The following is a 21,622-nucleotide window of genomic DNA, read 5'->3' as shown; positions in this document are numbered from 1 at the left end:
TAAGCTATGGGTACATGCATATCAGGAAGGGGCTTGGGCTGAGAACTCAGGAAAGAAATGGGGTAAATGTAAACAGAGTCCAAGCTTTAGTTGAGTAAAGTCTGGAGGGTCAGCGTCATCATGCCATCCCCCACCTGGATGGGGGCCTTAGTTCCTGCAGAACATAAAGGGTATGGGATTGTCAATATATCTGGAACTGGACGGTTTTATTGCTGACCTCCTGTTTCTTGACCGCTTTTCATTTGTTCCTGCATTCTCTTATTTTCCTTACTATCCATAGTTACTGAGACCTATGCAAGGGCTTAGCAGCTTACATCACAAAGGGGCTTAGGCCAAAAATGCCTTCTTTTATTTCAAGAAAGCCGTGCCTGGTTCTCTTTCTCCAGGGGCTCCCTACCTTATCTGCTTACCACGCTTTCACACACTGACATACTTCTAGTACCCAAGACTTTAGAGTGAGGAGACAGAACTAATGTCCCATCCACCCGCTCCCCCGCATCGCCCCAACAGACACATAATCCACAGATCCGGAAGGGAGCCTCGCACTCTTGTGCGTCACCCAAGGTCCCACCTTCTGCCGCCAAGAGGGTTCAGCCCCTCCTGGCCACCAGCCAGGCAGGAAGGCTGAGCACGCTCGCCCTCAGACCTCAGCTACCGCCCAGCTCCGCCCAGAGCCCCGGGAGGGGCCGGCCCTCCCTCCGCTGCGCCGGACAGTCGTGGGAGCTGGAACCCGGGCGGCGCCGTGCGGAGGGGCAGACCCCAAACTTTCCTGAGACTCAAAAGCGGCCTGCGGCGCGAAGAGGCTCCGCCCCTGTCCTGCCACCCGGCGCCTTGGGAAGCGCGTCCCGCTGGCTGCGCTGCCCGCCGCCATGGCCAAGCCCCTGACAGACCAGGAGAAGCGGCGGCAGATCAGCATCCGCGGCATCGTGGGCGTGGAGAACGTGGCCGAGCTGAAGAAGGGCTTCAACCGACACCTGCATTTCACACTGGTCAAGGACCGTAATGTGGCCACCCCTCGCGACTACTTCTTCGCGCTGGCGCACACAGTGCGCGACCACCTGGTGGGGCGCTGGATCCGCACGCAGCAGTACTACTACGAGAAGTGCCCCAAGGTACGAGCCCGGCGCCGCGCGGTGGTTTCCTTGCCGCCCATGCACCGGTCGCACCCTTCCGGGGCCGCGCGCTCCAGCAGCCGGCTGTCCTGGCGGCGTCCGGGGCCGTTGGGAGGAGCCCTCGCTGTGACCTCTCCTAACCCGGCTCTCGCTGCCCGGGAAGTCCAGGGCAGTGTCTGGGCGGCGGCTGGGCAGCCCGGGGGACAGATCCGGCACTCCGCTAACACCCCACCCCGAGCGTCATCTCACCCAAACCACAGCTCTGCCCGCCCCCAGGGACCGTCCCGAGTAGATGGCTAGGCCTCCCTCGCCTCTCTGCTTAAATTCATTAACTTTTTTGGTGCATCTACTCTTAAGGTTTTAATCCAGAGGTAGCTGGCGTCTCCTGGGTGCCAGGCACAGGCCCCAGATAGTAGGCCCTGAACAAAGCGGTTAATGCCTTGCCTCGGGGAAGCTCAATGTTTAGGGAGGAGAGACGAATGCAAAGATCGTCAAAGGGCAGTAGGAGCTGAGGGGGCAGGTGGGCCAGAGTTGGAGGAAGGTGCTTTGAGGACTAGGTGGCCTGCTGTAGGCACTGCCTGGGTGTGGTGGAGAGGGAGGATAGAGTTCTCCCCCATCAGAGCTCTGTCCCCACCCCTCCCCTGCTTTCCCCAGTTCCTGGGAGTCGGGCGTGGAGGACTTGGCAGCCCTTTTGTTGTTGTTTTTTGTTTTGTTTGTTTGCTTGTTTGACCGCCTCACTCGGCATGTGAAAGTTCCCAGGCCAGGGATTCATTCGGTGGCACCACAGCAGCGACCAAGCCAATGCAGTGACAACGCCATATCCCGCTGCGCCACAGAAGAACTACCTCCTGGACTGACTTGAGTCCTGCGGGGTGGAGGTGCAGGGCCAGGCTACAGACTTGCTGTAACAGGCTGTTCACAGACCACCCCTACCCACTGCGCAGGGGCTGGAGTGGACGCTGCCTCATCACGGAGGAACACTCTACCTGGCCGATCTGGGAAGGGGAAAATTGAAGAGGACTTGGCAACCAGAGGGATTGTGTTGTGCAGAGACAGGGTGAGAGAGCAGCGCTGGCAGCTGCAGTGAGGGTGGGTGTGAGTCTTGGGAGAGGAAACTGGAAACGCTGGTTGGAGGTGTATTGAAAACCGTGAAAGATGGGGTAGATCCTAGAGGCAGTCGGAAATATATGTAAACGTTTATTGGCTTTTTTTTTTTTTAATATCTAAAGCATGAAAAAGAATAGTTCATGTTCCCAGTGCTCAAAGAACCTCTGAGCAAAAGAAAGTTCTCAAAGTAGAAACTGCAGCTGTAACAAAGCTTTCAAATGGAAAGTAACTTCCTCACCCCAGAGGCCTCTACCCAAAGGTAGCAACTGCTAGAAGACATCCTTAGAAAACACTTTATGTATACATATATTTACTGTATTTTTTATTTGGATGGAGGGGACCGCACCTTACATCAAAAGTTATTTTTTGTGGCTCAGCGGTAACGAACCTAACTAGGATCCATGAGGATACCGGTTCTATCCTTGGTGTTGCTCAGTGGGTTAAAGATCCAGCATTGTGGTATAGGTCACAGCTTGGATCTTGTGTTGCTGTGCCTGTGGTGTAGGCCAGCAGTTGTAGCTCAGATTCGACCCCTAGCCTTAGAACTTCCATAAGATGCATGTGTGCCCTTGAAATAAATAAATAAATAATTTTGTAAGTTTTTAAACTGGAGGGTGAGATGATAAGCCATATTTTAGAAACTAAACCCCCACCTCCACCATACACCCACTTCCAAATCATTTAGTGCTGACACTAGAACACACTTATGTTTCTGCTCCAGGGACTTCTCTGTTACTTTAGTTTTCCTGTTCTCTTGACATTTTTCTGCACTGGGCAGGCCTTTCCTACTTGAGTGCAGGTATAAGCCAGGTATTCTGATAGTGATACTGGTGAACAGGATCCATTCCATACGTGTTATTAATGTGTCTACTCTGTGACAGCCACTCATGTAACAGAAGGTCCCCGCCCTCGGCATAGAGGGGAGTCAGTAGGTGTGTGCTAGCTTCTCTCCCACCTCTTTTGTTCTCTAGTAACTGCAGATGAATCCCACATCTGGATTTCTAGTCTGAATTCCTTTTCAGACTCTATTCCTACATTGGTAAGTGCTCAGTGAATATACCTAAATTTCCCCTTATTTCCTTGAACTCAACGTTTTTAACAACTCAACGTTTTTAACAACTCAAATCATCATCCCTTCCAACCCTGCCCTATCTGCTGTTTTACTGATTTCAATGGTATTGCCCTCTGACAGTCACCCAGATACAAAGTATCAGTCTTACCTTTGATTTCCTCCTATATTCCCCATTCAGCAAGTTGCTGAATCAATCAAATTCTGTTGATTTCTGCAGTTTGCCTTGAAATTATCCACTTTGCTCTTTTTTCCCTTCCCTGCCTAATTGAGGCCCTAGCCTCTGGTCTCGATCAAGTAGATTTCTAAGCGATTACCTTGTTTCTCAGAAGTGATTAAACTGGCAGCATGCAAGCTGAATATAGCTAGCAGACTTATTTTGTTTGGTTGCTGAGATATCTTTAAACAGTTTTATTTTCGATGCCTTCGGGCAGGACATGTCCACTCTAGTTATTGGCCCAGTACTCCTCATTGTTTTTTTTTGTTGTTGTTGTTTTTGTTTCTTTGTTTTTAGGGCCACACCCAAAGCATATGGAAGTTCCAAGGCTAGGGATCAAATCTGAGCTACAACGGCCTACGCCGAACTCAGGATCTGCGTCGGCGACCTACACCATCACTCAAGGCAACGCTGGATCCTTAACCCATTGAGCGAGGCCAGGGATCAAACCTGAGTCCTCATGGATGCTAGTTGGCTTCGTTACTGCTGAGCCACAACAGGAACTTCCTCATTGTTTTTTATAACCAACTTTACGTATTTATTTTCTCTGCCTGGCTCCAAGGCATTTGCGTTTGCAATTCCATCTCATTGTATGCATTATAATCTGATTAAGCTTTGTAAAACAGTACATCTGCTTTCTGCTTAGATATATACACTGCTCCCATTGTCTGCCAGTCCTTAAGCCCTGAAGTCCCTTCTCATTCCAGGTGGGCCTGTCCCTCCATCTTTTCTCCCCCCCCCCACCCCAGATTTACCTGACTCTCCTACAAACCCACTTGCCGTCCCCATCGATGCCCTGTTCTCCCCACCTCTGGGCCTTGAACACACTGCACCCTTCACCACATGTCTCTGCTCAACTCTTGCCTGTCCTGCAGGTCTCAGTTGTGTTGCCACCTATTCCATACACCTTTCTAGAAGTATCAGGGCCTCTGATTAATGCTAGGAACACATATAAATTCTTTTTAAAATATTGCTTATTGTTATGTCTATTTTATTTTTAAAAACTTTTGAGGAGTTCCTGTTGTGGCTCAGTGGTTAAGAAGTCCAACTGGGAACCATGAGGTCTCAGGTTCGATCCCTGGCCTGGCTCAGTGGGTTAAGGATCCGGCATTGCCCTGAGCTGTGGTACAGGTCGCAGATGGGGCTCAGATCCTGCCTTGCTGTGGCGTCGTAGGCCGGAGGCTACAGCTCCGATTCAACCCCTAGCCTGGGAACCTCCATATGCTGCGAGTGCAGCCCTAGAAAAGACCAAAAAAAAAAAAAACTTGAAAATGCCTACTTTTTGTAAAATTTGCAAAATATTAATAGTGATGCATGCATATAATTTATAAGATATATTGGAGATGCTCAAATATTTTCCTACCAGAAGGTATGTTTTAAATGTTTAGAGACCACTAACTAAGAGGATGAGGGAGATAATTTTTTAAGGTTTTTTTTTTATATCCCCAAATATATAAGGTTCGATTTCTCAGCCTCTCAAAAAATTATTTATAGGGAAATAGGAATTCACATTAAACTGATGTCCTTGGAAAATCTGTCACATAACAAGGTGTTGAATTATTACATTTGAAGCAGCAACATTTTTTTAAGGAAGAAGTTGAAATGTCTTAAAAAGTCTTGTCCTTGCTAACTTAGAATCCTTAAAGGGAGGCAAAGAAATTTAACATCAGTGTAGTTATTATTCCTGGGACTGTGATCTCACAATTGCAAGCGTTGGATAACTGTATTTATATATAATATACATATATATTACTGTATATATAAGCAAGCTTTTTATAGATCACTAAAAAGTAAAAAGCAATACATAGTGGTTATAGAATAGAGATCATGAGGGAGTTCCCGTCGTGGCGCAGTGGTTAACGAATCCGACTAGGAACCATGAGCTTGCGGGTTCGGTCCCTGCGCTTGCTCAGTGGGTTAACGATGCGGCGTTGCCGTGAGCTGTGGTGTAGGTCGCAGACGCGGCTCAGATCCTGCCTTGCTGTGGCGTCGTAGGCGGGAGGCTACAGCTCCGATTCGACCCCTAGCCTGGGAACCTCCATATGCCGCGGGAGCGGCCCAAGAAATAGCAACAACAACAACAGCAGCAAAAGACAAAAAAAAAAAAAAAAAAAAAAAAAAAGAATAGAGATCATGAAAATACGTACAGGAAAGAATGAAAAAAAAACTGCCCTGATGTTATGTGAATGGATGTTTGTGGCTTGAGATACTCTCCTGTGATGCAGCAGTACAAGGGCATGGTGGGTGGTGGGTGGTGGGGTGGTGGGTAGGAGGGTGAGTGGCACCCTGCCTCTTTGGCCTACATCTACCCCAGGAAAGAAGACACCTTTTCCCAACTAATGCTAAGGTATCTAATAAGCTAATAAGCTAATAAGGACAGCATTATAGATATTCAGTCAACTTGGATAAAAATAATGGTAATGTGCTTCAGAAAATTGTGTTAGATGACATGTTGACCATCCATATAAAAACTTAGAATTCAATTGTTTCATAAAAATGAAAGCAGGGAAAAGTGAAATTTCTAAATTGGACATTTTCATATAATATTTTAAGTGTATATGTGTAGCTCATGAGTTAAATATAATAGACGTTTCTTATATTGATCTATATTTATTTCTTTAATATTTTTTGTTGACCAAATACTTTTCTTTTGGGTTCTTACTGTTGGGAAATGGGGGAGTCCCTAAAATTTGAGGTGATTTTTTATTGATATTGATGCATATACAGATTTTTGTTGCTTTGTGTTTGGTGGGGAAAAAAGAGGAACTGATATGGAAAGTAAGATTTTTAAAGGGGGTTGATGATGTTACTCACTGATCCTTTTTTTTTTTTTAATTAATTAACTATTTTAACGGGTTTTAGGCAAGTCTGAGCTTTGCTCCTTTTACTTTCAACTCTGGTAGTATTAACCTGGCTTTTACTGTATCAAAGGCAAACAGTTTCTAAGCTGATAGAGAAATGTCCTGTTTCATCAAGAACAAACACCAGTAAACCCGAGGTAATCTTTTGTTGTATAGAAGTTCATAGACTTTCTAGAATAATTTTAATTCTAAAATATTACTTGTAGTAACAGTTAAGGAGGAATATTTTGTAGCCACTGGGTATAACTTAAAGGAGTTAATCTTTTTTTTTTTTTTTTTTTTTGGTCTTTTTGCCATTTCTAGGGCCGCTCCCAGGCTAGGGGTCGAATCGGAGCTGTAGCCGCTGGCCTACGCCAGAGCCACAGCAACGCTGTATCCGAGCCGCGTCTGCAACCTACACCACAGCTCAGGGCATCATTAACCCACTGAGCAAGGGCAGGGACCGAACCCGCAACCTCATGGTTCCTAGTCGGATTCATTAACCACTGCGCCACGACGGGAACCCTGGAGTTAATCTTTGTGCTTCTTGAATGACTTGAGATGGTCCCAGCCAACCCCACCTGACCCTCATCCTATAAACATTTTACAAATGAACGATGAGCTCTGTGTGTCAGTCTGACTTCCATTTACCCAAAGCATATGCTTTTTCATGAGGCTCATGTACAGGAAACTTAAAAAAAAAAAAAAAAAAAACAACGCAAACATTGAATCTAATTGGTTTCATGAGTTTGTTTTTTTCCTTCCTGAGGATAAAAGATACTTTTAAAAAGTATTTCCCTGTGGTCTGCGGAGGAGACAGTTTGGGGGTGGGGGGATGTACTTGGGCTGTGGGATGGAAATCCTGTGAAATCAGATTGTTATGATCATTATACAATTACAGATGTGATAAATTCATTTGAGTAATAAAATAAATAAATTAATTTAAAAAAAATAATAAAATAAAATAAAAACTATTTCCCAGAGTTCCCCTTGTGGCTCAACAGTAACAAACCCAACTAGGAACCATAAGGACGAATGTTTGATCCCTGGCCTTGCTCAGTGGGTTAAGGATCCTGTTTTACCTAGGGCTGCGGTGTAGGTCACAGACACAGCTCAGATCTGGCATTGCTGTGGCTGTGGTGTAGCCCGGCTGCTGTAGCTCTGATTCGACCCCTAGCCTTAGGAGCATCTATATGCTGCGGGTGCGGCTGTAAAAAGCAAAAAATAAAAAAATTAAAATTAAAAAAGTTTAAAAAAAGTATTGCCCAAACTAGGATATAAAATTGTTTTCCCAAAGCTGGTTATCAATAGTGCTTTTCTTTATCCCTTTATGCCTCTATAGGAGCCTCATTTGAACCCGAGTTAAAGTAGTCCTGCCATCTTGTTTCTTATTGGACACCTTGTGTTTTTATGGTGACAAGTAAGGCTGGCCTCATAGCACTAACGTAACCTCTCTCTTCTTATTTCAGAGGGTTTATTACCTCTCCTTGGAATTTTACATAGGCCGAACATTGCAGAACACCATGATCAACCTTGGCCTGCAGAATGCTTGTGACGAGGCCATTTACCAGGTACACGGTGTCTGTATTTCTCTCGTGTTCTCTCTCTCTCAATTTCAAGTTCAATCAGGAACATTGGGGATGTAGCACCCATTTAAAAAGGTGAAAAATTCCTTCTATAGACATGGCTCTTACAAACTATTAGAAATGTAAACTACAGACTCCTGATCTCTGGGTTAAGAGGAACATAGTTAGAGAACTAGTTTTGCCTTGTGAGAATTTTCTTCTGCAATCAGTTTGTGACAGCATTCTAGAGCAAACTGCATTTTGGAAATTAGCACTTGAACAAGCCTTTAACAAGTACTTGAGTCCCTGCTATCCTTTAACAAGTAAAGAATCTCAAGCTTTACTTTGGGCTCCTATCTGCTTTTTTAAAATGACCAAAGTTTAACTGTTATTCATGTAGCAAGGCAATATCTGAAAATAATAAGCTTTTAAAATTCTGTTGTCATACATTATTGCTTAATGAGATGTAAAATATACTTCCTCTTTAAATGAGGAGAGTGAGATCTTGGACCTAATGTCCTAATTTGTTTTCATGAACATTTTTAACTGTTTCTCCTCTGAGCTTTAAGTATCTTCATACCCAAAATAGTCCTCAGCCAACCTTTCTGATGTGGCCGAAAGGAGAAACACGTATTTGCAAAATGCACTCTAAATGAGAGACTGTTCAAATTGCTTCTTGTCCTTGGCATGGGATTATCCCCTTATGTGGCCAGCTGCTTGTCACTAGGGCTGGTTTCCTTTATGTGGATTTGGAAGAGCATTTCATGTGAAAGAACCATTGCATCTCCTCTCCGCTTCCTTTTTCTTTTCGTTCCCTGAGATCACCTGAAAAAAATATACCTCCTTTGGACCAGCATCTAACATTAGGTGGGGTGAAGTGACTTGTCTCCTTGCTAAGGTACTACTTTAGACTCACATGTTTAGAATGTTAAAAACCCTGAGTTCTAGCATTAGTAGTTGGCGTCACAGGGAACCCCTGTACTCTAGTCACCAGGGAGAAAATTTGAAAGCCCTTTCAACAATGAATAGAAGCAAATCCATTTTGAACTCTTAGAAGATTTAGTTATCAAGACTTGTATCAAAAAGCAACTTTTGTTATAAGGGTAAGGATCCAAGTAGGTAGCTTCATGGCAACTGAGGCATCAACTGCAAGCATACTTCATGCAACTTCAAGCATACATTTTATGCAGACATTTTCAAATGTGTAAATTATGTTTCCATTTAAAATAATATCTAGGAGTTCCCGTTGTGGCTCAGTGGAAATGAATCTGACTGGTATCCAGGAGGACTCAGGTTCGATTCCTGGCCTTGCTCGGTGGGTTAAGGATCTGACATTGCTATGGCTGTGGTGTAGGCCAGCAGCTACAGCTCCAATTCGACCCCCAGCCTGGGAACCTCCATATGTCATGGGTGCAGCCCTAAAAAAAAAATTAATTAATTAAATAAAATAAAGTAATATCTAATATCTAATTTCACAGACTGCACCATTTCACAGTGGACTGTCAATAGCCAGGCATGGGCTAGATTATTATCTAGTCAGCGGAGGAGAGGTCATTTAATTTATCTGGGCATCATTTTTCTCACTGCAAGATGAGAGTCCAGAGTGATCTCTAGGGCTGCAGAATTTTGACATGAGTCCACACTGCTGCTAGCAGCCTCTGGCTCTGAGGGTCCCAACACTTTAGGGCAGAGAGCTGGCTGGCAACCAGTTCCATCCATCCCCAAGGTCACAGATGCTCTCTGGCCTCCCACAGTCTCTCTTTCTCTCTCTTTCTCTCTTTTTTTTTTTTTTTTTTTTTCTCTTTTTGGCCACAGCTGAGGCCTATGGAAGTTCCCAAGCTAGGGGTTGAATCAGAGCTACGCTGCCAGCCTGCACCACAGCTGCAGCAATGCAGATCTGAGCCTCACCTGCAACCTGCACCGCAGCCCACAGCAATGCCAGACCCTTCACCCAGAGAGTGAGGCCAGGGATCGAATCCTCATCCTCATAGATGCTAGTTGGGATTCTTGGCCCATTGAGCTACAATGGGAACTCTTCTCTTTTTTTAATTGAAGTATAGTTAATTTACAAGGATGTGTTAGTTTCAGGTATACACCAAAGAGCCTCAGTTATAATATATATACATATATATGTGAATATGTGTATATATGTGTATATATATATATATTCATCTTCAGATTCTTTTCTGTTATAGGTTATTATAAGTTATTGAGTAAAGTTTCCTGTGCTAAATGGTAGGTCCTTGTTGTTTACCTGTTTTATATGTAGTAATGTCTATATGTTAATCCCAACTCCTAATTTAGCTCCCCCCATCCACCCTCCCCCCACTGGAACCTATGGAGAAGTAGAATATTTTAGCCTTGTCTAGTTGACCCAGAGGGCTGAGGTTTCCCTGACTGCTGTCTGGCCCCAGGTCTCATGGCTAGTGACTCACTAAGTGGTTTTGGGTTAACAACCTTTGATCTTACTGAGTAAATATGTTGTGGTCATGAAAAGATGAACTTTAGCCCATCCCAGAAAAATCAGACCTCCTATCTTTTGGTAATTTTCAAAATCTTTTAGTCCAGGTAGTGTCAACTTAGTACCAGACTATTTCTGAAGTTTTACCCCAACAACAAAAAAATAATCTTAAGAAATAGTAATAGCTAACATTTACTGAGGAATATTTGCCCAGGAATCATTCTGAGGGCTTTTTCTGTATAATCTCATTTAATTCACACCAGCCCCAAATGAAATAGATACTATTACCCTCATTTTTAAACAAGCAATGAAAGACATAGCAAGATTTAGTACCCTGCCCAGGGTCATATAGCTAAGAGTAACAAGCCAGTAATGGGCATTTCTAGCCCATACTCTTCTCCAAACTGCTGCTGTGCCACCTCAGAGTTTGCGTCTTCAGTCACCAGCGTCTGCAGGGGGCATCTTATGCCAGCACTAGCAGTGAGGAACCTGACAGGATTGAGTTCACAGGTGAACCTGGAGGCCCAACCCAGAGCTTTAGGAAATGATTATTCTCCCTGAAGTGGCCTGCATTTGTATCCACGTCCAGTGTTGTTTTCCTCTCATCATCAGCTTGGATTGGATATGGAGGAGTTAGAAGAAATTGAAGAAGATGCTGGGCTTGGCAACGGTGGTCTTGGGAGGCTTGCTGGTAAGTGACGTATGAGTATATATGTTGTCTGGCTGTACATGCCTTCTCAGATGCCATGCACGACCATGCTCAAAGGACCAGAAGACTAAATCTAGGAAAAGTGAAAGGTATGACCTGGTTATAGATGTATTTTTTTTTTTTTTTTTTTTTTTGAGTCTGCACTGTGGGACCAGTTCTAGACAAACAGTGGAGAAGGGAACTTGAACAAAAGGGATATTGCTTGAAGTTCCCATTGTGACTCAGCAGTAATGAACCCAAGTAGTATTCGTGACAACTTGGGTTCAATCCCTGGTCTTGCTCAGTGGGTTAAGTGTTGCTGTGAGCTGTGGTGCAGGTTGCAGACACAGCTTGGATCTGGCGTTGCTGTGGCTGTGGTGTAGGCCGGCAGCTACAGCTCCGATTCGACCCCTAGCCTGGGAACCTCTATATGCTATGGGTGTGGCCCTAAAAAAGAAGAGAGAGATTGCTTAAAGAACCTGGAGGCATTGCCTCAAATCCCAAAGTTAACCAGATCCTTCCTGTGTATTTGAAGTTTTCCAAGGTGGCCTCTTCACCTCACTGTTACTTTGTCACAGCTGCTCAATTCACATACTTGTGTAGTGTGACCTAAGTTGTTTAGCCATTGTGTTGTTGTCTTGTGCACTTGACAGTTTGCTTATTTATTTATTTATTTATTTATTTTTAATTATTTCCCCAATACATTTTTTTTCTGCTGTACAGCATGGTGACCCAGTTACACATACATGTACACATTCTATTTTCTCACATTATCATGCTCCAGACAGTTTGCTTTTTGATTGACTAGTAAACAAAATGCATTTGTTATCCTATTTGTATGACTTAATGAATATCCTTTTTAGTGTGGGTGCAGTTTGAGTTCTTTGCTTTATCCAGGAAATGATTTTTTAGCAAATATAGAGGAAAACATTTAAAATGTAATACCAATGCCGTTAAACTGAAAATGTGCATCCCTGTGACCAAGCACTTTTACTTCCTGATATCTACCCTAAAGAAACACGCCAACATGTACCCAAGGAAGCATGTGAAAAAAATTGTTGCAGTGTTGTTTGTGAAAGCAAAATTTTAGACATAACGTAATGTCCATGGATAGAGTAGGTAAATATATAGAGGAACATCTATTTTACAGAATAATATGCATCAACCTAAGAGAATGAAAGTGATCTGTATGTACTTCCCTGAATAGAGGTGGGGGGGCTGGGGCAGGGAAAGCAAGGTGTGCTAAAAGCCACACAGTGTGATTTATGTTTTTTTTTTAAATTAATAGTTCTGAGTATGCATGTATGTAAATCTATAGAAAAAATCAGGAATTTGGAATACTCAGTTGTTCCCTATGATCTTCCCTAGAAAGGAGTGCAGAATTGGGGGGTGGGAACGTGGGGAGGGGTGCTCAATAGAGGGTGCTAGCCTTGTCTGTAACATTTAAAATTTGTTTACAGGGAGGGTGGTAATGTGTTACTTATGAACTATATTACATGTTTGTATCAGGTTGTACTCTATGAAAAATATCTACTTCTTTTCTTTTAGAAATGATTGCACATTACTTAATTTTACATACGCTTTCATTGAATGACTAGAAGTTCATTTGCATGTGTTTCATAGTATTTAATCTTTAATACATTAGTTGCCATGTGTTTTTAACATTGCACTTAGTCATAGAAAACACTGCCTTTGGGATACTTGCCTGACACCTTGTGAAGTCAATCACCAGGTAACTTAGTGGGCTTTCCATGGAGCTATAGGGAGACCAATAGAGCTGACAGAATGTACATCCAAGAGTGACGGCCAGCCTGCCTTCCTTTTAAGTAAAGTCCCAGGCCTATTTGTTAGAGGTTGAACCCCACTCTGGGCCTGACTGGGAAGGGGTGAATGAGGCTGAGTAATTCTCATTAGATGACCTCATCTTTTAATAGACAGAAAAAAACTGGAACCCCATTCTCATCAGGCTCTAAGGATAACTTGATCAGGACCCAGGAAAAGACAAATTGCCTCAGCTTCAAGGGAGCAGGAACTGGGGCAGAGCCAGGCCACGTGAGTCCAGGGACTGGAAGACCATTGTGATGCTACAGTAACTTGAAGGTCTTGACCATTGGCCTTCATGGATCTATTTTAGGTCTCCGCAATGAACCTAACTCAAGTTTCTTCCTGTTTGATCTGCAGTTCAAATTCCAATGTTCTTTTCAATTTTAGATCCTACTGTATTTTCTCACTCTGTATATTTCTCAGTTCAAACACCTGGGAGGGACAATATGTTTAGTGTAACCCCTCAGGTTGTAGCTGACCACAGGATAGATCCTACCCAGCCTGTTAATTGGCTGCCCTAGAGCAGGTGCTCTGTCATTAAAGCTCTTGGCTACAAGTAACAGAAAGCCTAGCAAAAGCTAGTTCCACCAGCAAGGACATACCTGTATTATCACAGAACCAGAACTCCAGAGATTGGCCATTCCAAGATTTATTCAGCAGCACAGTTCAGTCAGGACTGTGGGTCACTGTGGTTCTTTCAACTTTATGCTCATGGGAAAAAAAGACAGAAAGGAAAATCTTTCACTGCACCCCGCAGACTTCCTAGCACCTTTCATTGGATTGAATGCCATTGTGTGACAAAACCAAAACTGGTGAAGGACAGAATTATTGTGATTGGCTTAGAGATTTAGACCAGTCAAGCAAGACTCACTTTCTGGTCCAGCCTCCCTGAAGCATAAGGCCACCTGATAAGTGAACACTGGAATTCCATTAGCCAGAAAGAGAGTCTGCCTCAGATGTCCAGCTAGTCATTCAGGTGGGTTACATGTCAATTATACGTCTTTTTTTCTTTCTTTTTTTTAATTTTGTTTGTTAGGACTGCATTTGAGGCATATGGAAGTTCCCAGGCTAGGGGTCAATTCAGAGCTATTGCTGCCAGCCTACACCACAGTCACAGCAACAGGGGATCTGAGCCGTGTCTGTGACCTACACCACAGCTCACAGCAATGCCAGATCCTTAGCCCACTGAGCTACACCAGGGATTGAATCCACACCCTTATGGATTCTAGTTGGGCTCGTTTCCACTGCGCCACAAAGGGAACTTCCAATTATACATGTATTTTCAAGCAGCGGGTAAGGAGACAGCTTCCCCTAGACAGTGCTGTGTTAAGAGATGGACACAATAATGGACATATCTAATGAGGGCCAGCTTCCTTATCTGTTCTCAATTGAAATGCCAACATGTTCGAAGTGGTTATTTCTGGATCATGCGGTAATAAAATGGTTTGTTTTCTTCTCTATACATTTTTGTATTTTCTATGACTTTTCTATAGTATAATTTTATAGTTAAAAATGTTATCTTAAAAAATTAATACCTTCTGTGCCACAGTCTCTGTACTTTAAAATACAAATGTGGTTTCTCATAGAAAAATGTTTTGTGACTGCCATGTTTTTTAGAGAAAGATTTGAAATGTCAACTAACCTTGATGACTTTGCCTTTGGCCTGTGCTCTGTTTAATTTAGCCTGCTTCTTGGATTCCATGGCAACTCTGGGACTTGCAGCCTATGGATATGGAATCCGATATGAATATGGAATCTTCAATCAGAAGATTCGAGATGGATGGCAGGTATGTGAGCCATATTTTTAAATTTTGTCCTTAAAGTACTTTGCCTTCGTGGTATTCTGGATGATTTATAATTTATGGACATTTAACATAGAACTTTACTAATTTTTGCGGCATTTGGTTGACATCAGTGAATACTGTCAGTTTTCCCTCTTAGGGATATAAGCTCCCTAAGAGCAGAAGGCTTGCCAGTGTCGGCAGAATGGTCCACCACCAACCAGATCCATAGCATCTTGTACAGTGCTGGACTCACAAGGTTGCTCTGAAGATATTTATCACTGGCCACCTGAGTGTGGACCACTTGTAATGTGCAGTGTCCTATCTTTATGGCATATAAATGGAGGAGCACATCTTTTGATTCATGATCTTTCCCATTAATTATTGTTATTTTTTTTTTTTTCTGCTTTGTAGGGCCACACTCATGGCATATAGAAGTTCCCAAGCTAGGGGTCAAATTGGAGCTACAGCTGCCAGCCTACACCATAGCCACAGCAGCACCAGATCCTTAACCCACTTGAGAGAGGCCAGGGGTCGAACCTGCATCCTCATGGATCCTAGTCAGGTTCATTAACCGCTGAGCTACAAAGAGAACTCCCCCCATTAACTCTTAATGATAGGAAGTATGTCACCATTTTTGTAGGTGAGAAAACTGAGGCTCTTAAGAGGTGAAGTGACCTCAGATCACGCTGCTGGCAAATATGGTTCTCTGTCCCCAGATTTCCAGGTCCACACTCAGTATCCTTTTCTACAGCTTTTTGCCCTCCTTAACATGCCTATCTTACAAGATACAGAAGCTCCGTGTTTTAATTATTTTATAAGATAATAGCTGGCAATCTTGTTAAGTATTTATCAAACAAACTGGGCACATATTCAGTATGTGTAATTATAGTTTTCTGTAGAAAACTGCACAAAGAGTAATTAATTCATACAAATGACTCCTGTTTTATTTTTATATGACCAAACCAGATTCTTTAGTATTTGTTTCTCTTTATGTTTGGTAATTCTTTGAGCTACATCAGCCCGAGCAGGACAGTTTTCCCTGATGCTGAGTGTGAGTTAGGCTTGTTCTCTCCGTATCTTTGTCTCATACACACACGCCAAAGACACTGGATTTTCCAAAAGCCTGAGCTCTCTGAGCCTCTCCCACACTTCCAAGGGCAGAGAGCTCAGGCATTGGGTGGAGGGACCTGGGCTGGAGCTAATCCAGGGGAGAGGAAGGATGAGAAGCTGAGTGTCACCCCTTTCCCCTCCCTCAGTATTTGGACATTCTGTGGACCAAGGAAGAAAGGTACTGAAAAAAAAGATGTGATACGATAACAGAATGCACCAAGGAAAGTCCCAGAGGGAGAATGTTGTGAACACATTGAAAAGCAGACTTCCAAATTTCGTTAAAGCCAGCATATCTTCTACTACTCCTAAATCAATTAGGAGGCAGCATTGGGCAGAAAAAGACATTTGGGCCCTCATTTGAGATCTAATTTCTACTTTGAGGCCTAATTGCAACTCATTACCCTTATGAAGTATGTTGCATTGATTAGGTTACTTAACTTCTCTGAGCCTCAGTTTTCTGGTCTGCAGAGTTGGAGATGCCAGTTTCACAGAATTATGAGGACTATATGTAAAATGTCTGGCACACAAATAGGCACTCGGTAAAATGTTAATTTCTGATTAATTTTAATGAAATGGGAAATTGTTTATTTTAGTTGAAAAAACGAAGTATAGGATCATGTGAACACTATGACCTATCCAAAGGAAGTCAAAAAGAGAGAAAAAGAGCTAGAAAAAAATACAGCAAAGGTTCAACAGTATCTCTGAGACATGGGTTGATATGTGACTTACTATCTTCTTTTTGACCTTCTACATGTCTCATATTCCATATAAAATATGTGTTTTGTAATCATAAAAAATTATAAAAACAAAGCACTTGGTTCCTTCCCACAATGAAGTAACCTAGAGTTACATGGTAAGAAGCCTCATTAGTGGGCATTTCCAGTAGGACCAACAGTTTGACATAACCTGACCTAGCAATACGTGGTATCTAATCTCAGCCTTTGTTCTGTGTGGTACTCACCATACCCTAGAATGCTTACAGATTTTATTTCTTACTATTCTAGGAAGGATAGTTTAAAAACTCAGCATATCATTTTCAAAAAAAAATTGTCTTTCAGGAAGTTCCCTTGTAGCACAGCGGGTTAAGGATCCAGCAGTGCCTGAGCTGTGGTGCAGGCTGAAATTGCTGCGCAGGTTTGATCCCTGGCCCGGGAATTTCTACCTGCTGAGGGTGTGGCCCTCCGAAAAAAAATTACCTTTCTTCTTTTTTTTTTTTTTTTTTTGCTTTTTAGGGCCACACCTTTGACATATGGAAGTTCCCAGGCTAGGAGTTGAATCGGAGCTACAGCTGCCAACCTATGCCACAGCCACAGCAATGCCAGATCCTTCACCCACTGAGTGAGGCCAGGGATGGAAACCCACATCCTCAAGGATAGTTGGATTCATTTCCGCTGAGCCACAATGGGAACTCTCAAAAATTCTTTCAAATGCATTTCCCCCCAAAGTATTATGAAAGGTCATTCTTTATTAATCACCTCTGTGACCTTTGCAACTCTTAAATGGCCTTTATCTAGTATTCTTAAAGAAAAAGAAGAGACCAAATGGTTTTTGCTAGTCTCCAAAGCTAGCTTCACTAGCCAACCAACATCACTTATTTGATTATAACTTGAAATCATGTCAGAAAGACAATTTTATCTGCCTTAGCCATTGTCCACTGGGTCGGGATTTTAAAGGGCAAACATCATACCATAAGAAAGAAACTACTTTGGTGAAAACCAAAAATATCTTCCAGGAAAGAGGTACGCCTTTTCAGGGTTTGGTCACTCCCTCCACTCACAGCAGCTACATGGTTGCTCTTACAGTGGAGAAGGCTGATGAAAGTTGCACAAACTGTGAAGATTTTTAAAGATTGATGGACTTTCAGTTTTTGAAGACTGCTCTTCAAGGAAGACTTGCAGTAATAAAGTGTTCGTTGTGAACTCCACTCTGCTCCCAATGAAAATTTTACTGCTAAAATGCTTGACTTACCTTGAACATTGAAACCTTATCAGGCATAGTCCCCTGTGAAAATGACTGGCCACTGGGAGGAAGAAGGCAAAAAACAGTTGTGACAGCCTTGCATTAAAGTTTAACAGTCACACACCAAAGATCTGTGTGGAAAGGCTCTGACAGTAGAAATCTCAGAGTTGAATCAAGCGATGTCTTCTCTCTTGAAACCTGTTCCAAGCCTGCTGTAACTAGGCATGCACAGTTCACATTACCCAGCAAGCTTCTGGTGACTGTTGTTGAATTCTTAGTGTTCCCCAGAAACCTCTGTCAGTGATTGGTACCATCAGAAAGCAAAGTTTGCTGATAGCTGCTGATGTTTGCTCCCTGGTCTTCATGTCCTGTGCATCCCACAGTGGAGGGGAAAAGTGTTTCTTAAAATTCCATCACCAATGGAAGGCCTGAGCTGGCCTGTTTCTATGTTAGCTGCACTACAGATTCCATTGAGTCATTCCTCTAGGAAGATGCCAGATCCAGCTGCCACCTTCCTACCCAAACAGACACATTGCTCCTTACTCCACAGACCCACACTCGCTTTGTCTCAGCTCCTTTTCATCTGGATGTTCAGGTCCAAACAGAGCACTTGGATGTCAATGAAGCTCTCCCCCCGCCTGGCCACTGCCCTTCATATGGCTCAGCAAGTTAGGATGTTCAGGGATCACTGGCTACATGAAAATCTAAATTCACACCAATTTGTTAATTTGTTGTTAGAAAGCAAGGGAGGTTTATCACCATCCTGCACCTTCTGTGGACTTAAAGGAGGCTGACAGGAGACAATTCTCTTTCTCCTCTGATCTTCTCAGACTAGCTTGTGTTTTTGAAATATCTGTTTTTCAGTTTACCTGAAATACAAGCTTTGTACAGTTGAGAGAATTACTGACTGATTCCTTGCCAGAATCAGGAAGAGACAATAAAGAACAAGCGAGAAGTTTTATTCTCCTGTAGAACTTGTTAACCCAGGGAAAATAAAAACAGCCATTATTTGGCAGGGAAAAATCAGACAACATTGGATGGCACCAAGAGTGACTGGCTGACTAATTCCTTATCAAAAGACCACTTCCTTATCAAAAGAGCAAATGCAGCCTCTGACTTGCACAGGAATCTGAGAGGGGCTGGTGGTGGAAAGCCCAGAGTCCAGCCTCTTTTCTATGGACATTTCGCCCTCCTTGAGGGTAGAACAGTCTGATTCTGCTGCATTTCTCAGCAGAAAATATGTTGTCAGCTCTCCTGTGCCCATGATTTTTGAGGGGAAAGCCATTACTGCCTCATCATCCTCCTGGTTCATGTAATACTTAAGCTGTGTTTTACAACAGTCCTGAGTGCTGAAATGAGACAAACGGACCTTTCTACTCTTTCCTGTTACAGGAAGCCATGTTCACATTCACCAGTATTTGAAACCTCAAACCTACCCTTGCCTAAGTGCAGAATGAAGTATTTTGTAAGGCAGGGTGTTTGGTTCTTTGCGAATATTCTTATCTATTTTTCATAGAGTTTCTAGCTGTTAACGCAAGCTAGTGGACTCTAACTTAACCAGTTTCTTATCAATGGATAAAATTCCTCTTTCCTTGTCACATTTTATTATATTTTTTGTTGTCTTTATGACTGGGATAATGGAAGTCTAAACTCTCTATTTTTTTTTTTTTTTTTTTTTGCTTTTCAGGGCCACGCTGGCGGCATATGAAGGTTCCCAGTCTAGGGGTCCAATAGGAGCTACAGCTACTGGCCTACACCACAGTTCATGGCAACGCTGGATACTTAACCCACTGAGCAAGGACAGGGACCAAACCCACAACCTCATGGTTCCTAGTTGGATTCTTTTATGCTGCGCCACAATGGGAACTCCAGGAAGCCTAAATTCTGAATTGCAATTACTGACTTTGTATCGCTATGTAGTTATTTCCTGGCTGCACCACGTACCCACTGGATACACTTTAAGATGCAAATTTTTATGTTCAAAATTTTAGACCCCCTCCCCAGACTGAGTGAGAATCTGCATTTTAACTAGCTGTAATTTACTGACTAAGCTCATATCTAACTTCGTCCTGCATCTGATACATTCTCCTGCCTCAGCAGCACTCTAATGCCAGACATTTTATGTAAAGATGTTGTTTTTATGGTCCCCTTTTCATTCATCGTAATGCTGATTGCTAATGTTAATGGGCAGCTTATTGGCATTCCCAATATAAAGTTATGGTCAATTTTTGAATAAATGGATGTGTGTTTGCTCATCTGGCTGTTGACATTAATGTTTTGTCTAATATCTCAAAAACTAGCTCTATATTTCCTTCTCTCCACACTGTGCTTGGGGCAGACATTGAACTCATATGTAGATGATCAAAAAGCATTCAGCATTGTGTTCTAGTTCATAATTAATATCTTTTTAAACTAAAGCTGAGTTTTCTAGGAAGAAAGGGTGAGGAATCAAATAGGTAAAATCATTGTATTTAGGGTAATCTCATTGACAAGGGAACTTAGTACTAAAAAACCTTACCCCTCCTTTCTTGCCAGAATATAACTGCATTTTTTAATACATATGTAATATTCTAAAAGTTGTCTTTACTTTAAAAGTGCTCCCCCACCATGTGCTTTTTGTTCCTTTTTTGGCATTTTTATTTGTTTCTTTATAGAAAAAAACTTCATTTGATGTCCTAAATACAAATTATGATTTTACAGTTTTTATAAGAAATATTTTGTTATAGGCGCTTCCATTGTGGCTCAGCAGAAACAAATCTGACTAGCATCCATGAGTACACAGGTTCGATCCCTGGCCTTGCTCAGTGGGTTAAGGATCTGGTGTGGCCGTGAACTGTGGTGTAGGTCACAGACCCAGGTTGGATCTGGCATCACTGTGGCTGTGGCTTAGGCCAGTGGCTACAGCTCTGATTCGAACCCTAGCCTGAGAACTCCATATGCTGCAGGTGTGGCCCTAAAAAGACAAAAAAAAAAAAAAAAATTGTTATAAATTGATACAGGTACATGGGGAAAATGTTGAAATTTTCAATAAAATTAAATTTCTTACCTTTTAGTATATGTTATTTTCAAAATAAAATGTAATTAATAGTTCATTATCAATTGTAAATCAACTATAATTTAAAAAATTATAAATCATCTATAGTTTAATAAAAAAAGTTCATTGTTAGATTAAAATTAGGTTAAGTCTTAAAAAGACCACAAAATGTAATAGTGTTCTGATGGTGGGAATGTAAATTGGTGCAGCCATGTGGAAACCAGTACGGAAGTCTCTTAAAAAACTAAAAATAGAACTACCATATGACCCAGCAGTTCCATTCCTGAGTATATATCCAGAAAAAATGAAAACACTAATGCAAAGAGATACATGCACCCCATTGTTCCTAGCAGCACTATTTACATTGGTCAAGATAAGGAAGAAACCTAAGCATCCATCAACAGATGAATGGATAAAGAAGATGTGGTATATATATATATACAATGGAATATTACTCAGGCATTAAAAAAAATTAAATTCTGCTATTTGCAGCGACGTGGACAGACCTAGAGAATATCATGTTTAGTGAAATAAATCAGAGAAAAAAACAAGTACTATATATAGTACCACTTATATGTGGAATCTAAAAAATAATACAAATGACTATATATGCAAAACAGAAACAGGCTCACAGATACAGAAAACAAATTTGTGGTTACCAAGGGGGAAAGAAAAGGGGAAAGGGACAAATTAGAGGTATGGGATTAACAGATATAAATTACTATGTATAAAATAGATAAACAAGGATATACTGTATAGCACAGGAAATTATACCTATTATCTTGTAATAACCTATAATGGAATATAATGTGCAAAAATACTGAATCACTATGCTGTACACCTGAAACTAAC

General features: G+C 42.2%; 1 protein-coding gene across 2 annotated transcripts in view; it reads left to right on the top strand.

Moving 5' to 3' along the window:
• PYGL (glycogen phosphorylase L) overlaps positions 1-21,622 on the top strand; it is a 94,208-nt gene that overhangs the window by 34,478 nt on the left and 38,108 nt on the right. Inside the window, 4 exon segments of one of the 2 annotated variants that reach the window (NM_001123172.1) lie at positions 870-1,112; positions 7,815-7,916; positions 10,984-11,062; positions 14,567-14,670. In NM_001123172.1, the coding sequence (NP_001116644.1) occupies positions 870-1,112; positions 7,815-7,916; positions 10,984-11,062; positions 14,567-14,670 (528 nt within the window). 2 annotated transcript variants of the gene reach the window in all.

This window comes from Sus scrofa, chromosome 1 (genome assembly GCF_054392235.1).
Source record: "Sus scrofa isolate SSC_HxYL_T2T_F1_AM1 chromosome 1, Sscrofa_HxYL_maternal_Yorkshire_Landrace_v2.0, whole genome shotgun sequence".
Lineage (NCBI taxonomy): Eukaryota > Metazoa > Chordata > Mammalia > Artiodactyla > Suidae > Sus > Sus scrofa.
The sequence above is the reverse complement of the archived record's forward strand: the minus strand, read 5'-3'. Positions and strand labels throughout refer to the sequence as shown.